At 43.4% G+C, this 19,553-nt stretch overlaps 1 protein-coding gene across 4 annotated transcripts in view; it reads left to right on the top strand.

The window, feature by feature from the left end:
* Positions 1 to 19,553, top strand: part of HECW1 (HECT, C2 and WW domain containing E3 ubiquitin protein ligase 1) — a 432,582-nt gene that overhangs the window by 110,593 nt on the left and 302,436 nt on the right. Inside the window, exon 2 of one of the 4 annotated variants that reach the window (XM_029926578.1) lies at positions 16,706 to 16,763. The exons of the other annotated variants lie outside the window; for them this stretch is intronic. Within the exon in view, the coding sequence (XP_029782438.1) occupies positions 16,737 to 16,763 (27 nt within the window). The 5' untranslated portion in view covers positions 16,706 to 16,736. The remainder of the gene's footprint in view (positions 1 to 16,705; positions 16,764 to 19,553) is intronic. 4 annotated transcript variants of the gene reach the window in all.

The raw sequence follows: 19,553 nt of genomic DNA, 5'->3' as shown, positions 1-19,553 counted from the left end.
TGAGTTTTTTTCTGGTTGACCTATCCATTGTTGTATGTGGGGTATTAAAGTCCCCTGCAATTAGCACAATCTTATCAATAAGATTGCTTCTGTTTTTGATTAGTTGTTTTACGTATTTGGGAGCTCCCGAGTTCGGCACCTAGATTTTTATAATTGTTAGCTCTTCCTGATGTAGAAACCCTGTAATTGTTATATAGTGTCGTTCTTCATCTTTTGTTACTGCCTTTACTTTAAAGTCCAGTTTGTTCCATAAGTATGGCTACTCCAGCTTTCTTTTGGCATCCAGTTGCATGGTAGATATTTCTCCATCCCCTTACTTTCAATCTGGAGGTGTCTCTAGGTCTAAGGTGAGTCTCTTGTAGACAGCAAATAGATGGGTTTTGGTTTTTGTTCCATTCTGCTACCCTGTGTCATTTGACTGGAGCATTCAGTCCATTTACATTCAGTGTTATTATTGAAAAATGGGTTTAGATTCATTGTGTTCTCTGTAGGGTTACTGTTTGTATTGATGTCTCTGGTGTCTTATATTCCTTACTACCTTTCTCTCATTGAGTCCCTCTTTGGATTTCTTGTACGACTGGCTTGGTGGTGATGAATTCTCTCATCTTTTGTTTATTTGGGAAAACATTTACCTCCCCTTCTATTTTGAATGACAGGCTCACTGGATAAAGAATTCTTGGTTGCATATTTTTCCTCTTCTTCACATTGAAGATTTCCTGGCCTGCCAAGTTTCATTAGATAGGTGTGTAATCACTCTGATAGGTTTCCCTTTGTATTTTAAGGCCCTTTTATCCGTAGCTGCTTTCAGAATTCTCCCTTTATCTTTATATTTTGCCAGTTTCACTATGATATGTCATGCTGAAAGTTGGTTTACGTTATGTCTTAGGGGAATTCAATATGTCTCTTGAATTTCAATGTCTTTCTCTTTCCCCAGATTGAGGAAATTTTCATGTATAATTGGTTCTGCACCCCTTCAGGACCTTTTTCTTTTTCTTTCTCTTCAGGAACTCCAATGATAAGGATATTGTTCCATTTGATTGTATCACTCAGGTCTCTGAGTCTCCTTTTGTGCTCCTGTCTCAATTTCTCTCTCTTTTTCTCAGCTTCTTCTTTTGCTATAACTGTGTCTTCTAATTCACCTATTTTACTCTCTGATTCTTCAATCTGTGCATTAGCAATCTCCATCTTATTATTCAACTCATTGATAGCCTTTTTTAACTCGTCACAGCTATTTTGAAGGTTCCTAGTCTTTGTGTCAATATCTTCTCTGACAGATTCTATGCTTTTTTCAAGCCCAATGATTAATTTTATGATAATCATTCTAAATTCTTGTTCAGTTATGTTGCTTGTGTCTGTTTTGAGCAGTTCTGTCACTGTGATTTCTTCCTGGAATTTCTTTAGAGGGAGTTCTTTTGTTTCATCATTTTGGCTAGCTTTCTGTCTCTTGCCAGTTTTAAAAGCTCTTTCTGCACTGTGCGCCTGATAGTGTGGCTCTATTAAAGGAGGTTCTTTGTCCAGGGCCTGTCATTTCAGGAGATGTTCTTTTAATTGTGTATCCCAGTTTCTCTTGTTGTGCTTGTAATTAATATATTTCCTTACTCAGTGATATTTGAAACTTTCCACTATGTGTGCTTTGGCCTGTTTTTTGAGGTAGCCCTGAAAAGGAAAACAGACAGACACACAGGGAACACAAGCATGCAAACGCACTGACAGATCTGGTAAACAAGCAAACCAAATGGGAAAGGAAAAAAAAGGAGCAGGAAAGAAAAGAGAGGACAGGAAAGGAGAAATAAGTAAATAAATAAATGAAGCCTGGGTCACAGAAACAGCCAGAGATAAAGGACAGTCTGAGAGCCTAAAACCTGCGGAGGATAGAGATAAGAATGAGATAAGGGAAAAATATCTGGATGGTAAGGGTTGATCTAATCACAACAGTGTTAAATGTTGGTCTTTCCCAGACTCCAGGGGGATAAGAGAGGAAAGGAGAAAATAGGAAAAGAGAAAAGTGAAAAAAAGGAAAACAATTATAAAAAGTTAAAAATTAAAAATAATTAGGAAAATAAAAATTGAAAAAAAAGTAAAAAATAGCGTGAAAAGAAGAATCCAGCTCTCTAGCGCAGATGGGCGTGGTTTAATGTAGGTAGGTAGAGATTCAGGGCCTGGTCTCTGAGGCCCCGCCTTCGTGGATGCAGGGAGAAGAATGGCGGCGCTTCCTGTCCCTCTCAGACCGTGAGCTGCCAACCACTCTCTTGAGTCCAACCTCCCCATGCCTCGGGCGGGTCAAGTTGTTTCGGTTTTCTAAGGTCCATTAGGCCTTCAAATCCTAGTTCACCCGCTTTACTCTTTCCGCCCCCATGAAAATAACCTCTGGCCACCATGAAAATAACCTCTGGCAGCCAGGCCGTTTCCTGGTTGGCACCGCTCAGGGGGATTGGAAAGCCAGCCCTTCCCTGGCTCCACCTGAGGTGGGAGGGCTGCGGGGTTCACCAGATAACAAGCCCACTGAGGGGATCAGATTTCTCTCCCTGCACCCAGCGGCTGCAAATGGAAAGTTTGTCTCTCCGCTGTGCCACGGGCTAAGGTCTCCTTTCAGTCCCTTCTCTTCCCCTCGTCTCTGTACCTCCTGGAGGCGGTTTGCGCCCAGCATCTTGCGCTGCCATCTTTCACGCAGCCCGGCCGTCTGGTGCGCTGCGCTGCCGCCTCACGTGAAGCTCTCAAAAGTCCGTGCCAACCTGCACGGCCGTCCTGCGCTCTCGGCCCTGCACGGTGTTGTGCAGCCTCTGGGCCCGCACTCTCTGTGGCCCGGGGCTAAGTCTCTGGGCACTCTCTTTGCCAGCTCGGCTTTGAGCCGGCGCTCCTTCCCTCAGAGTCTCCATTCCCAGTTTTCACTCACTCGGCATCCGTGAGGCTGATACCAGTAAGGGGTCAGTGCGTGCACCTCCGCTCCTGGAGATCAGAAAGTTGTGGCTTTGAATTCCTCTCAGTTTGATGGTTGCAGGCGTGCGGAGGTAAGAGTGTTCCCTACTTCTTCACTATCTTGCCCCTCCCTCCTGTTCCCTGTATTTAAAAGTCTGTTTTGGTTTGCCTCCCTTTCTGTTTTTATCTTACTTTTCATTCTCTTCCCCTTTGTTCATCTGGTTCATCTCTTGAGTTTCTCAAATTCTACATATGAGTGAAATCATATGATATCTGCCTTTCTCTGAATGACTTATTTTGCTTAGGTATTATGCTAAGGTATTTTCTGCATTTCTTTTTATTTCTTTAGGAAATATAATGGCCTGAATGAGTGCGGCAGAGAAGCCTGTGGATATTATTGCCAAGGAGCCTTCCACAAAAGGCCTTACACTCATATAGTTCATTGTTGCAAATGGCAAGATTTCATTGTTTTTCGTTGCTGAGTTGTATACCGTCGTCTATATATACTGCATCTTCTTTATCCATTCGTCAGTTGATGGACATCTGGGTTCTTTTCATAATTTGGCTATTGTTGATAGCACTGCTTTAAACATTGATGTGCAATGCACCTTCAAAGAAATGGGCAGAAGATATGGATAGACATTTTCCCAATGTGACTTAGATAAAATAATAGAAAAGAAATGATTGCAAAGAATATAGCAAATTGGTTTACAGTGTTACATTCTGGGTTATGGTTGTCTCTTTTTCTGTTTTATGCTTTCAGTTGCTTTCACATTTTCAATAGTTTCACATTTTCCACATTTTCTTATGAGTTTCTTTCAGAAGGAAGGAAGGTGCTATGTGGAAACCAAATGTGAAATGGCTATTATAATTGAGCTCTAGAAGACTTTCTGGCAAATACAATGTGTTTCTGGCATTGGTCATGTCCTCCTTTCCTAAATTAAAGTTTTTGCAACCAGGTGACACCAGGCAGGAACTCATTTTGGGAAGATGCTTTATAGGGGCACCTGGGTGGCTCAGTCGGTTAAGCGTCTGACCTCATCTCAGGTTATGATCTCATGGTCTGTGGGGTCGAGCCCTGCGTTGGGCTCTGTGCTGACAGTTCAGAGCCTGGAGCTTGCTTCAGATTCTGTGACTCCCTCTCTCTCTGCCCCTTCCCTGCTCACTCTCTGTCTCTCTCTCAAAATAAAATAAAGACATAAAAATTAAAAAAAAAAAGGAAAGATGCTTTACAGTATAGCAGCATTGGTAAGTCTCATTATAAAATTCATTGCCATGGAAAATATTCCTCAAAAGACAGAATTCAAAACCTCTGTTAAGAAACGGGCAATCATCATCAAGATAATAACTGATTCAGGCAAAAATAATTAATGGATGCTAGAAAAAGTGAATGAAAGTTTAAGAAGTAATAGTGTATTTGCATAATCTCAAAATATCTCTCCACAAGAAGTCTATTAATTACAAAGGATAAGATAGCTTTACAGTATAGAAACCTGGCAGATATCACCTTAGCTAAGTATTTAAAGTTAACATTAAAAATGGGGTAGTGATAGGTATCCACTAAATGTGGTGCATGGAGAATTCAGCACCTCTTCTTTGGTGTTCTGGCCCAAAGAGCAGAGCCTGGAACTGATCAGGAGGAAACATCAGACAAACTTAAAATGAGGGACAGTCTACAAAATCACTAACCTGGACTCTGAAAAACTGTTGGTGTCATGAAATATGCCGTGATCTGGGATCTTGGATTTTTCCTTTGCCATATTATTGATAAAATTGATAAAACCCAAATAAGGTCTATAGATTCAATAACAGAATAGTGTCAATGTTAATTTCCTAATGTTTATAATTAGACTTTAGTTATAAAATAATTTCTTGTTCTTAGGAAAGACACACTAAAGTTTTTAGGAGTAAAGAGTCTACAGATCACTTTTTAATGGTTCAGAAAAAAATTAGACATGTACACATGTCAATATGAATAATTATATAAATTTATATGTATATGTGAGTGAATATGTGTATATATACACACATATTCAGGGAGAGAGAGAAATATTAACATTATTAACATTTAGAGAATCTGCATGAAATATATTAGGGCATTGATTGTAATATTCTTGCAACTTCAAGTCTGGAAGTATGCCAAAATGAAAAAAAAAACAACAGAAAAACAATAAAGGAGAAAGTGGCCAGATGCTCACAGGCTCAGCCTAGCATTAGTACTTCTTTAGGGCCCTGGCTGGAGTGAGAAGGCCACTCATGTCCTGAACTTGACACACCTTTCTTGATACTGAGCTCTCTGTCTGTCTTGGCCTTGTAGGTGCCATGGGTCTGGTACTTTCCATATGTTTTCCTACCTAAATCTATTAATAGTACTATGGAGTAGATGCAATCCTAATCCTCATGTACAAGTGGGAACTCTGACATTTGGAGAGATTGAGTTAACTTACTCAAGATCCCAGAGCCGGAAAGTGGCAGAATCAGACTTGAACTCTCGCTTCTCTGCCTCCCTCAGCCCTGCTGCCTGTTCCACATCTGGGAACCATCTGTCTCTCCCATCACAACCTTTCCAACACCACTCTTTCGTTCTGGGTATTTACAACCCTGAAAGCATCCCTGTGGTCCTTGCACGTGATGTGGATTCACCAAATTGATTTGTACCAGCGTATGTTGCCCCATTTGCTCAGTGTGCCGCCATTAAAATCACATTGAAGTTCTGCCCTATTATTCCTTAAACTATTACATTCTGGATAGGGAAAATGAAGCAGTGACCTATTTCATTAAGTCTGTAAATTTGAGGTCCTTTAAGTTCTTGGCTTAGAATGAGCAACCTCTAGCATTCCCTGGCTGTGGTTCCTTAGCAGCCCCTCCCAGCCGTGGGAGACAGTGAAAAGAGACAAAACACTAACCTTTCCTGGCAGGTCGTCTCCCTCCTCCTGCCTCCCCATCCCAGCTGCTGGGATCTGAGACTGCTCTTACTCTAAAGTGTAAATGCCTCCAGGAGGACCCAGTTTAAGTCTGTTAAACTCCAATTTTATAATTGTGTTACTGCCCTAAAGGAGACTTTCTGTTTGCCAGCTCAGAGATGGAAAAAGAGTCACAACAGCAGATTCAAGTAGGAAGTGTAGCCTTTGGATGGTGCAAGAGATTTATTTCTCTGGTTTTTTATGCTTTGAGGGGGAAAAAACGTAATAAATACAAGAATTTAACTATGAGCCTTTATCAGCAACACAGGACTGCAGCCACAGAGAGAATCCAAACTTCTCCCTTGTTAGCAAAGACTGTTTTCTTTGTGGGAAATATTGAGGAGTAGAGGATATGATATATGTCCTGACATGATCACTAGTGGGAGAAATTTGACTTGAGAGTTGACAGTTACTAGGGGAACGTCATCGAAAAGAGCTTGGAAATGCAGTGAAAGAGAGAAACCAGCAAGTACCCAAAACAGAAAGTAGAGGACTTGGTGGAATGGGATGGTTTGAATGTGACACAAGAGAGAAGAAAGATGTCTCTTAGATCCTTGCCACCTCACGAGTTTATGTTGGTGCTGAAACCTCTCCCCAACTCATGAAACTGAAGACCTTTCTTTTATAAAACGTCAGTTTAGGGGAATGGCGAGTGCTGGTTGGCACAGAAGAATCTAGATGTGCCATCTTCCACTGAGCATCGGGGTCCAGTAGAGGTGGGTAGAAATGGAGGTTGGTGTGTGACTGTGTTAGTCCACATTTGCTGGTTATGTTGTGAAACAAATATCCATACAATGTGCTTTTGCCCGGTAGACTGTGAAGTAAGCATCTTTCTACTACAAATGTTTATTTCTCCCTCACATCACCTCAAGGCTGTGGGTCAGCTGCCACTGTCCTTAACTTTATGCATTGGGCTACATGTGTCTTCTTCCTTCTGCGACATAGGCTGGAGGCACAGCCCAGTCTAGAACTGGCACATGCTGTTGTTGGGGAGAGCACTGGAGCAAGGGGTGGGGGTGTAAACACATGACACCTCTTAAAACTTCTTGCCTAGGAGTGAGCATCACATGTAATTGGCCAGAGCATATTACGTGTTCCATGGCCACATCCACAGCGTACGAGGTAGGTGTATATGGTCTTTCTACAGGTAGCACGAGCAAGTCTTATGGCAGACAGAGATGTGTGATCCCCTTGCAGAGGAGAATGGAATGAATGAGGGGTGTCGTAATGCACTCTGTTAATGCGAGTGGTGTCACTGTCACAGCCAACTCTCCTTCCATTGTTAAGTTATACATCTATTTGTATTCATTTACCCTCACAGAAAACATGAGGTCTTTGGATCAGAGGACAGACTGATTGGTATGCAATCTTACCATCATTTCCCCATGGGATGTCGTGATAGAAGCCAGATGTCCCCCGTACAGGCAAGGGTTAGTGCCACAAGAGAGGTCCCTGAAGTTATGAATCTCAGAGCTTTTATAGGCACTGCTGGCACATTTGGCTGCATTCCTCTCTGGAGGAAGGAGGAAAGACCTTTGTTCTGGAATATAATGAAATCCTTTCTGAGGAGAGGAGCCAAAAGACTCTGGGCGTACACACCTGCATGTAGAGATGCTTCCAGAGAAGGTGGAATTACGTCTTTCCAGAGGTCTCTATCTATAGGGCGGCCGTGAATCACCCTTTTACCCAGGTGCCAGTGCTCTTTGCTCAGAAACCCCTAATGACAGGATAATAATCATAGAGCATTTTTCCCAACACTCATGCTTTTTCACATTCTGCGTTTTGCTGTTAAGTTTTAGTAGACCCATATTTTCAGAAGTGGAGTTGAGGACCCGTTTGGTTTACAAGTCTCAGTAAGTGAATATTCTCTGGCTGAAATACTGAGACTAGAGTGAAAATCTAACACTTGTCTTCCTATCCCAGCTGGTTGACATTATTGGGTTAGATATTACATTTGGAAACTGTTTGTGTTCATACACCCCATCAACATGGAGACAGTAAAGTTACTGAAGAAACTGCAACTTGGATAATTTTTCTTGCCTCATAAGCCCTCAGCATCTTAGCATCGAGTGACACAACTTGCTTACATTTAGTCTCCGGGACTTTTGAGATGCTATTGTGGAAAAGATAAGTGGCACAGAGTCTCGCATATCAGGGTCAGCATATGGCTATGGATTCGATATCTTTGTGGATTATAGGTTCAAAGAAAAGCTTCTATTGTTTGTTTTTCAATGTCTGAGAAACTCCCGTGTGTTTGCAGTGTCTTAACATGTTATCCATTGAAAAACCATGTGACTGAAGGAGATGGTGGTGATATCCAGTTAACCAAACTGACTGGTAGTGATAGATGTCACTGTATAGATAGATGCATCTCCCCTCTCCCCCCAAGTACAACTTCTATGAACCTAATTTTGTGAAAAGTTTCCAAAATGATGCAAAATGATGATGCTCTGGAGGCTAGGAATAGTGATTGATATATCTGTGTCCAGAACTGATTTCCAGGACACAGAATGTGACTGGGCCCAGACGACCAGGCTAGCCCTCTGCCTGCCTGCACACTCCATGTGCCCTCGGCAGCTGTGGGCCAGCACCAACCAACATCCTCTGTTTGCCTCTATTTGCTCCTCTCTGCCTGTTTTCTTTTGGGAATCTTCCACTCCCTCAAAATGCAGTGAAGCTGGAAGTGGACATAGAGGTACAATGGGCACAATAGGAGCTGTGATGCCCACGATAAGCCAAAGATTTGGAGAGAGACATGAAAACAGATTACAGTGCCTGGCAAGGGAAAGAGAAGCTGCTTCATACTGTCCAGCAGTAAGTTTCATTGTAGGTAGATGAGCAGGTAAGCTGCGGCAAGAGCTTCATGTCCCCTTCAGTCTGCAAGAGCTGAATGTGATAAAATGGCTGCTCGATGAACAGAAGCTTAGCTAGAGGCGTTAAAAATGAAATGTAATGCAGCCTTGCCCATGACAACGCTCCACTCTCCAGAATTCTGACCGAATTCTCACACTCCTGCTGTTCATGCCACCTTTAGGTCTGTGCTAGATTCTTGCAAGTTCTCTCCACCTCCTCACTTGCCTCCCCATCAGTGTAGTCTTAAACCAGTAGCTGGAGACACTCTGCTCACTACCAATCAGGTCACGTCACCTCCCCACTTGGAGCTCTCCAGTGACTCCCCACCTCACCTAGTGGGGAAACCAGAGCACTCCCACTAAACTAGGAAACCTAGCACCATCCATCCCGATGCTACATCTTCCACTTCATTATATACCTTTCTTCCCTCTGTTTTCTTAGCTCTGGCCACATTGGCCTCTTTGCTGTTTCTCAAAAAAACAACACAAAACAGACACTTTCACCTCAGGACCTTTGCACTTGTTCTCTTTGACTGGAACCATCTTTCCCTAGACATTTCCTTGGACACTTCTTTTTCTTCCTTCTGTTCTTTACTCAAAATCTTCTTTCCTTTGAGAAATCCAATCTAAAATGTCATCTCCTAACCACATCTTAAGATTTCATTTCTCATTTATTGTTTTGCTTTAAAATTTCCTACCCTTTAATATGTGTATTTTACTTATTTGTTTTGAGGATTTTTGTTGTTGTTGCTCTCTCCTCTCAATCATAAACTGTGCAGCCAGGCTTGTAGTCTGTAACAAGCAATGCCTCATCTCCAGTGCCTGGTGTGTGGTTAGCCTTCAATGAACATTTGTTGAATATATGACTGAGTGAAAAGCCACATGAGGCCCAAGAGGGAAATATATGCAAAACAAATAAAAAGAAATGTTAGGTCACTTGTGACTGTCCAGGTTTTCGGCAGCAAACCCAAAGCAAGGTCCTGTTAGTCCTCTTCCACCTAATCTTGTTGACTCAAGATTGATCAGCAAATCAGACCAATCCCCTGCCAGAGCCATGGTCCTGACTCAAGTCTCAACCATCGTGGTACATTCAAGTCTGGTCCCGGCACACCTGTAGAGAGAAGACCTGAGCAAGGGGGAGCCCTCACCTGGAACCAGAAAGAGCTTGCTCAAGGGATTCCAAGCTCTGCCCTTTGAGACACTGCAGGAAGGTAGAGCTCACTCACTCCCCGGGGGAACACTACAGAGAACCACCTGCCCCTACCTCAGGAGTGGCTGGAGGGAAGGAAATTTTGACCCTTCCTACTAAGGGATATAGGTAGGAGTCTGCCTTTCTGGCTGGTGGTAAACCCCAGACCAGCAAGCATGTTAATATTTGGCCACACATGTAATAAAACATGATAAAACATGAGCACAAAGACTAGGCCAATAACAAGAATCTAAAGGAAATGGAAGGGAATAGAGTGCCATCATCATAAAATATGCAGAATTAGAAAGGCATCCATTGGCTCAAATCCATGATAATTTTAGAAACCATCTTTAAACCTTAAGAAAGAAAAACTGAACTACAAACAGCAAGGACTTGGTGGGACCTATATGAAGAAAGCTATGAATATTAATTTTTTAAAAATCACAAGGGAATTTAATAAGTGGAGAAACAGACCAGGCTCCTGCTTCGAACAACTTAATGTATAAACCCTTCCCACAGTCATCTGTTAGTTTAACTTAATTCCACTAACAAGATCCAGGGATTTTCATGTTTTAGAATGTGGTCAATTGAGTTAAGTATTGATTTCCATTGAATCTTGGGCGGGAGTCCACACACACACACACACACCTGAAAGCATTACATATCAGTGTAGGAGTAGCAAGGACAATTGAAGAGATTGAGAATTTTGTAATACATATGAGCTTATTAAAAATTTAGTTATTTCTAATGTATTAAGTGATTGCTTAACCAAGGGCACTTGGAAAACTATTTGTAAGGGTCAAAACCAAAGATGAAGGAAATGGCAACTGTAATAAGCCATACACAAAGGGAAGATTCAGAAGAATTAGACTGTGAAGAGGCAACTAGACTAAAAAAAAAAGAAAAAAAAGAAAAAAGTACCACTGTTTAACTGAAGGGAAGCCGGGGTTCCAGAAGACATATCCCCATTAGTGTCTTCAAGTTATTACCGACCAAGATAACTCTTTCATCGCTGAGCAGGAACTGCCTGGACCCCTCTCAGCTCTTAAATTCAGTGATTCAAGACATGTTGCCCATTCAGTTGATGTGGTCCATGTGTTGGTTCCTTGAGGGCAGGGACCAGGTGTGTCTGTGCTCCGGAGCCCCGACGCTCAAGTCTGAGTCCTGGCCCTCTTCCTTATTCTTTGGGGGGCACGTGGCAAGTTATATAACCTCTCCATGCTTCTGTTTCCTTGCCTGTAACATGCAGACAGTCATAGCAACTCTCTCCAGGGCGGCTGCGAGGTTGGGGAATTCCTATAGGTAAAGCACTTAGAACAGGGACAGGCACAACAGAAGCCACAGAAATACTAGATATTTGATTTCACCACAGCATTTTTTCAATGCTAAAATGATGCCAGGCAAGTGGTGAATGGTCAATAAATGAACGACTCTGACTCTCTAAGGATACAAGCAAGCCCCACTCCTTCAAGACCCCTGGTGACAGATTTTGGAAATAGAGGCAGAAATGCACATCACCAGCCATTTTCTTCTGCCACTTGGAGCATGAAAAAGCACCATGCAGGACAAAGTCTGTACATATCCACGATGAGGGAGTCAAATAAGCTATTGAAAACAGGGTAAGTGAGCTCCTAGCTGCCCAGGGCAGTGTTAAGCCCATATGTTTTGCATAATTCTGCCCCATCATATTGCTTATTGTACAAGGAAAATGTTTTGATAGTCTGCCACTGAAATCTGTTTTTAATGAAAACATCCTGGGATCAGCTATTATTCTTAGAAGATAGCTTTGTTGTGGAGTTAGTCAAGTATGGAGCTCTGTTATGAGAATCTCCACATCGCAGATGTCCTGCGGTTGGAACATGAAGGTTGAGGAAAAGCAAACAGCCGCAGGCTGGGCAGCAGTAAATCTCAGCCCCAGGAAGGATGAGAATGGCAGGGCCGAGACCCGGCTCCTAGCCCTGAACCTTGACCCTGGCAGGAAGGCTGCTGGGGGCTGCCTCCACCCTGCCCTCACTACCTTGGCCGCCAGACTCCACCGCACGTGTCCTCCTGGCATTGCCCCTCGGCTGCTCGGAGTTGGGATCTGAGGAAAAAAGTGCTGGATGGGGAGGCTGTGTTCACATACTTTTGTTGCCAGCTCACAGAGTTGGGACTGTTCCTGTGAGGACAAACTGGCCATCTCTGGAACCAGCCTTCCTTAGAACGAGCATGAGTCCATCAGGTTGGGAAGAAATAGTCCAATGGGAAGTTCAGTTAACCTGGAAGTTTCAAATCAAGACATCCTTATTTTCCCTCTTTGTATCACTATTGATAGAGATTTGGTCATGGTTATGCTAGAGAACTGGAAAAATATATGAACAAATGAAAATAAAATATACTAATGAAATGAGTATAAAAAAATGAATGTCTCACAGGTGATGCCACAAGTCCATGTTCTTCGAGAAAAGCCTCACTAGTTTGTCAAAGCCTTTTTTTTAATTTAAGAGAGATGATCTGTATGAGTGGTGAGGCCTGAGAATTTGGAAGGCATTGTAAGTCATTAATGACAGGAACTGATGATTTAGGTAGTGGTTCCATGAAGACACTTCCTCCCAGGAAGATGAATTCAATGATAGTAGTACCTTTAAGGTTATGTGACAGTAAATCTTACATGTCCTGAAGATGTAAATGGCATCAAGATAAGGGGCTGAAAGAAATGAGCTTGGGATGAAGCCAGACTGGTTAGCTCCCTTCCCCCTCCCCGCAGTAGTGCTGACACCTGTCAGCCTCAAAGTCACAGAATTGATAATAGGACCAGACTGATTTGTGTCAGGGCACTGTCCATACTGACTGTTAACAGAGGAGACCTTGCTGGGACACAATATGAGGGAAGATCTGGTGACACAGCGTGTTCCTGGGACCTTGCAACCAGAATTGTCTTATTAAATCAGCGAATGTAACATTCTGGTCTTCAAAAAGAAATAAGCTTTAAAAAGTCTCATTCAAAACACGTACAGTTGAGCTTAATTTGTTCTCGCAGGCGGGTCTGTCATGTTGTATTTGGAATTGTCCATGTGCATCTTGGCATCTTCTGTTGGAACTCAGTCGATCCTAATTGTCAATCATCCATTCTGAGGACAACCTAAAATAATTAATAGACATGATTGTGGTCTTTTATGGGGAGTGATTATGCTAGTTGACTAGCTTTCTGAGGATATCAGATACATCCACTTAAAGGGAGTGTAAAGTCTTTTTAAATATCCCAAGCCTCCTCGGAAGGCCAGCAGCTACGGGGCTTCTTTTCCAGGATGCCCACCCTCAGGCCAGTGAGACCTGCTGGGACCAGGCCTCCCTGAAGGTGGCCCCTTGGCCAGGCTTCCCTCAAACCACTTTTTAGAAATAAGAAACCCACTCCCAACCAGAATCTCTAGCTTTCTTCAGGGGTAGGCTTATGAGTAACTTTTTATTGTACTGTCTGTATGACTTGGCAATTTAAACAGCAAATGTACAATGTTTCTATAATTATAAAAAGGATTTTCATCTTGTGTATTGTGCCCTTTTATCCATTTTACCCATAATGATATTGATCTCTTCCTCAAAAATCCTTCACTTCTTGGATACAGACAGAAAGGAGCAGGAGGAAAGCAAAACCACAAAAAAAATTTTTTTAGCACAGGATAAATCACTGTGTTATGCTTTCTGTATTAATTTTCAGCCTTGGGTAGTGACAGGGTCGATATTGGCCCTGGATCAATATCTTATATATTTTATTTGATTTTTAATAATGGTAACTTCTACCCATGTGACCTGGTAACAGTGGCAGAGTGTTTCACCTTTCAGACTTGACCCCTACAATGGGGCTGTCAGAGGGTTAGTTTTCAGGGCCCTTGCATGGATGTTGGGTCCTCAGAGGTCTGAGTCAGGGACCATGAGGGAGTGGTCTTATCAAGGGCTGTACTTGCTTGCTGTTAGGGCTTCTGCTGCAGGCCCTGCTGAAGGGGCCGTCAAAGGTGTCCTTCCCATTTGACTTTCCTGTTGCCCTGTGCGTTGGACTCCAGGAGTGTCCTTAAGGGTCATAGCCCCTGGAGTGCAGTGGGAGAAGTGGATATAACTGCATATAAATGCTCATGCATTTGAAGGAAGAATTGTCTAATCTCAGGTCTTACAAGGTACAACTTTGTTGATCCTTAATACTGTCGATTGTCTTTTCTTCTTGAAACCTCTGAAGAACCTGGATGGGTCTGTAAAGCCTAGATGGGCCAAAAGTAATGGGTAGAGCCCTTTCCTGGTTGCCTTCATGTAGACAGTCACTTGATCCCCATTTCATTCCTTCACCTGCTAGGTCTCCAGCTTATTCTTGATGAAATCGGCTCCATCCAGGTCCTGGTTCGTGGGGTGCCATGAGATTTTAGGATCTCGAGCTGGATCCATTTTAATCCCCATTCACACTATTTATAAAAACTTCACTTTGCTCTCATTTTTCTCTGCCAGTGTCAGGTTTTGCTGCTAAACTATTAGTAAACTGTAAAAACCCAATTTATAGTAAACTGTAAAGTAAAATAACCAGATTTCCCCGGGGTCAAGTGCTAAATCGGTAACGTGTCATTTGAATGGTCTTTTTCTTTTTCTTTCCTGTTCTGCTTACTCTTCTAATGCGCATGTATATATTTGATTAATTAGATCAAGCCGGTATATCAAGCGGCTTCTTTTCTGTCTTCTAAAGTCTAGACTGTGAATTCCTCAAGGACACAGATGTCACTCCCCCATCATTCAGCAAGTCTTTTATCCGTCCACTTCTCAATGCGCGTGGTGAGCAAGCCGGTGTTCCAGGTCTGTGCTCAGTACTGAGGACTGTAGCCCCAGGCCCCACAGGACTTCGGGTTGACTTTATAAGACAGCCATTAAGCAAATTACAAAATAGTTCTTTAGAATTACTTTCAAAAACACCAATGTAAGTACCGGGTATTGTTCCAGGGCATTTGTTCTGGCTGAGGAACCCAGAGGAGTTGTGGAGAAGGAGGGCGGAGGGAAGCATGTTTCAGACAGTGGGAGCCGCATAGGGACATCTCCCAGAAAAGGAGACGTGAGTACGTCTAATGATTGCAAAGCTCTCCAAGTGCCTGGGATGTCATGCATGGGATGGAGAGCGGCAAGCAGTAGGGCCAGGGAGGAGGCAGGGGCAGATCCATTTTCCATGCTTGTATGAAATGTCTCATCCTGTCTCAAACTTTAGCTTAAACGAAGTGTGAGGCCATTAAAGCAAGGAAGTGCCATAATCTGATGTCCTTTTATAAAAAGCATTCTACCTGTGTACAGAATGTATATGGGGCATGGGCACGATGAGGGAACTTCGATTAGGTAGGGAAGAGGCTTGGGCCATGACGAAGGAGTAGAAATGGATTCTAGAATCGTTAAAATGTAGTAGCAAAAGTTATTGACTGGGAAAAAAGAGCTACTGACAGGGAGATCCAGTGGATAAGGAATTGTTACTGAGTTTGGGTTTTGGGGAGAGGATCAGGTTTAAGGATAAAGATCCTGAGTTCCTTTTGCACTGTGTCTGGGGGCTGTGAGAAGCCCCAGTGGATGTTGGTTTGGAGCTCAGACAAGAGCTTTGAGCTGTCATGAGAATTTGGGAATTTAATGGGCAGATAGTGATTGAAGCCATGGAAGGGAATATGGGCCCCTAGTGTGAATATGGGAGGGTCTGAGGACCTCCAACATGGAAAAGGTGAGTGAGGAAGAGCCTGTAAAAGGAGCAGAGCTGGGGAAGCCTGAGGAGCAGCTGGGAAGCCGGTGGTCACCATAGGGAAAGGTGTGAATGCCATGCTGTTTCCTGACCACTGAGAAGCGGTATAGTGCCCGACATGTAGGGGGTAGGGAGGGGCACACAGCGCGATCTGAGTACGTGCGCCTTAAATTCTCTCTCTCCTATGCAAATATGCTCACACCAGGGCTGAGAATATAATCTACGCACACGGAATGCAAACTTTCGACTTGTTTCTTACCCAAACCCATTTGTCAGCAAAGCTTCAGGTTTCACTGGGGTTTTTGGAAAGCTGATATCATATACTACTTTTTTCTGGAGTAAGACCATATCAATTACTTTCATAGCAACTTTGAACTTAATCAGAATAAAGACTCATGAGCAATAGTGACACTGGGATTGATTAAGACCCTGATAGAACACCATTAGCAATTTTCCTATGCCTGGCATGTTTCCGTTAAACTCCTAACTTTTGACATGGCTTCTCTGCACTCAAGTGCAGATGTTGTGACCAGCGATTGCTCTCTGGGGCAATACTCAACTGGCCATATAAGGGACACTGCTCCCTCTTGAATCTTTCACATCCGAGTAACTGCACTGAGATGAGTCAGTGATACTTCCAGCAGCTTAACTATAGATTGGGTTCCTTTGTTGTCGAGGGGACCTTACAAGTGGAGTATGTTAGGTAGTTTTCTCAGAAGGCTGGGACACAGATCTCTCCCTCCCCACAACCCCACACCAAATCCTTGCTTCCTGAAACGGGCAAAAAGATTTCTTTCTAGTCCCATGATTCTCACTCCTTAACATTAAAATTTAAAATCTAAATCAGATGACTCATGCCATAAAAGAATATTGCTTGCTACTTTTTGTCCATTTTATGAAAATGATTATGATCCTTGTGTAATTTTTCCTTTTACGTGTTGGTTGCCTGAGCCAGGTACCTCGGTGGGGGTGGGGGCACAGCGTTCTTCTTTCGGGTAATGTCACTGAATTTGTTTCCTCGGGATACACGCTGAGTTAACCTCGTTGGACTTTTCCCCAGGAATTGATGCGCGTGCACGTGGTGGGTCATTATGCTGCTGCACCTCTGTAGTGTGAAGGTCAGTGTGTTTTTCTGATTATAAGAACTCATCCATGTCATTCCATTATAAACCCATGCCACTCATAATGGAATGTGCCTCAGCCCACAGACCACAGTGGTCGCCCAGCCTGGGAATTCCCTCAAGTGCAGCTCTGACATTTGAGATCCATCACCTGTTCCTCCCCTGCCACCTGCATCCACCCCTATTTGACTGTGCTCCATTTGAGATGATGTTCTTTGCATGTCAAGCTTCCCTTGTGTGATGTGAACGTACAGTTGTCGCAAGTGAATTTGTACCTGGAAATGAGCACTCTGTGATGGTCCTTCCCAAATTATAGCAGAGCACTTTGCTGGGCTGTGGGGAATCACCTTACAGTTGATGTGGATGCATGGAAATTCACCTGGAGACCAGAGCAGCAATTTCTCCTGCTGTCTCAGTCAGTCCAGCCACCAAGAGGTTGCCAGTTCATTGGAGGGGGCCTCTTGTAGCTGGGAGAGGGGCGGGGAGCTCTCCTGGGAAGGGCTTTCCTCAGATCCCCACAGACTTTGTGCCAAGTCCCCTCCTTCCGGTATCTCACAGCCTTACCACTTTCGGTGACAGTCCTGGTTTACAATAATCACAGCTTACATTAGTTGGACACTCTGTGTCATATTTGTTAGATGCTTTTTCTGCATGAATCCTCTCTGTCTGCCACAATCTGACGAGGTAGGTATGACCATCGTTCCTGTCTTATTCTAGGGAACTGGGCATAGAGGGCTCTGTCACTGCTGAGTCTCAGGGTGGGTAAATGAGGAGCAGGACTGTGCCTGTCTGAGCTGGAATCTCCACCCACAGGCCCTGGTGTGGCAACCCTTAAATGAGGCTTTTGTTTAAAAAATAATTAAAAGCTCACATCTGCATAGTGCTTTGCAGATGTGCTAAACATAGCCACATACGTCTCCAGCGAATCCCTGAAATGGCCCCGCAGTAAGGGCACCGATGCCGTGAGGTGTTCCATGCGCATCTTGGTGTTTATCAGCTCACAGGAGGCAAGCAATCCTCAAACTGAGGCCCTCTCACCACGGGGCACTGCACTCACAGGGGAGCCTTCTTCATTAGGAAGTTTAGAACACACTTAGAGAATGAGCATTTTCTGTGTTGTGTTCAGGAAGCATTAAATTAGTACTTATCATGTGCTGCCAAACGAACACAGTTACTGTACAGTAATTTTAAACTTTAGATGTTAAATTTTTTTCCTATTGTATCTCCCAGTTTGTTGTGCCATCAGGCAGCGATTTATTTCTCTGAGTTCACTGAGCCACCCATCCCCTGGTCTTCCCCACTTGGGGATGGCTTCCCTTTTGCTAAGAGAACACTTCCCCAATGCACAGCGCTCTTGCCTTTATATTTCTCTGGGACTTCTGAATTGTCTCTTTGGCTGAAAAGATACAGTAGGAAATTGTAAAAAATGCCTTTTGGATGTGTTTTACACTCCAGGAGAATGTTCTCACTTCCCTTTTTTCAGGACTGGTGTCTTTGGAAAATTAGGGCTTTTTCATCCCAGGAAATCTCAGCTTATATGCCTCTTCAGATAACATAAGCTCTGCCTTGAATGTAACCACGAAGCTAAGCGTGCACACAGGCAATCTTGGGGGATTTTATTCAGTGATACAGGAAACACGGTGACCAAGTATTCTCCCTCGACATTTATGTAAGTGAGCTCTCCCTGATTTAAAAAAAAATTTTTTATTTAAATTTTTTTTAATGTTTTATTTTATTGTTGAGACAGAGAGAGAAACAGAGCATGAGCAGGAGAGGGTCAGAGAGAGAAGAAGACACAGAATCTGAAGCAAGCTCCAGGCTCTGAGCTGTCAGCACAGAGCCTGATGCGGGGCTCAAACCCGTGAGCCATAAGATTGTGACCTGAGCCGAAGTTGGCCACTTAACCGACTGAGCCACCCAGGCGCCCCTGAGCTCTCCCTGATTAACAGGAGGGAGAAGACAGAGATCAGGACTGATGGTCCCAGAGGACTTAGTTTGTGAAATACAAGCATAACCACAGCCTCCTACACAGAAACATCACTAGAAATCCGAAGGGGCAGAGCACAGCAGCCTTATTTCCAGTTTCTATGGAGAGTCAGTGCAAAACTCCTTGCCCCGCAGTGCATGATACAGGAGACGTTACAGCCCCATTACTCCTGTGGGTTTTGTTTAGATCTTCAAAACTGAAAATGATCCCAAGCTTCCCTAGGCCTTTCTATATTTTCCAAGAAGATTCATTCACCCTGATCCAAAATAAATCTGAATTACTAGCTGGATTTATAAAAATATCTGGAGATGCATAAGGGATCACTTAACTGACCATTTAGTGCAGATATACTTTTCGGCTTCTGGAATGATCCTCAGCAGGATGAATGCTCATCTCTCAAAGAAGATAAGGTAGAATTTCATGCTAAGACTAGTGGCTCTCAACTAGGGCTCCATCTCATCACCAGGTAGAGCTTTGCATCTGCATGAGCAGCTTGGCCATCTGCATTTTGGAAAAAGTTCCCAGGGGGTGATTCTCATATGCACCCCTGGTTGAGAACCACTGGCTAAAACTGACAGGAGCCCGGCCTCCCTGTGCCTGTGAATGAGAGTGGAGCAGAAGTCTACACTGCAGCTTCCTGAAGCCTGTAAAAGGTCCTTTTTGGACAAGCAAACAAATAGACATTAGGACTTACACGTTGTAATGACTAGCATTTCTGTGTCTGTTGGGTCCCCCAGAACATAGATACTGGTTGTGGGAGAGAGAAATAACACCTGTGAAAGAAAAAAAAGGAGGAAGTA

Source organism: Suricata suricatta, chromosome 2, assembly GCF_006229205.1.
Source record: "Suricata suricatta isolate VVHF042 chromosome 2, meerkat_22Aug2017_6uvM2_HiC, whole genome shotgun sequence".
Lineage (NCBI taxonomy): Eukaryota > Metazoa > Chordata > Mammalia > Carnivora > Herpestidae > Suricata > Suricata suricatta.
The sequence above is the reverse complement of the archived record's forward strand: the minus strand, read 5'-3'. Positions and strand labels throughout refer to the sequence as shown.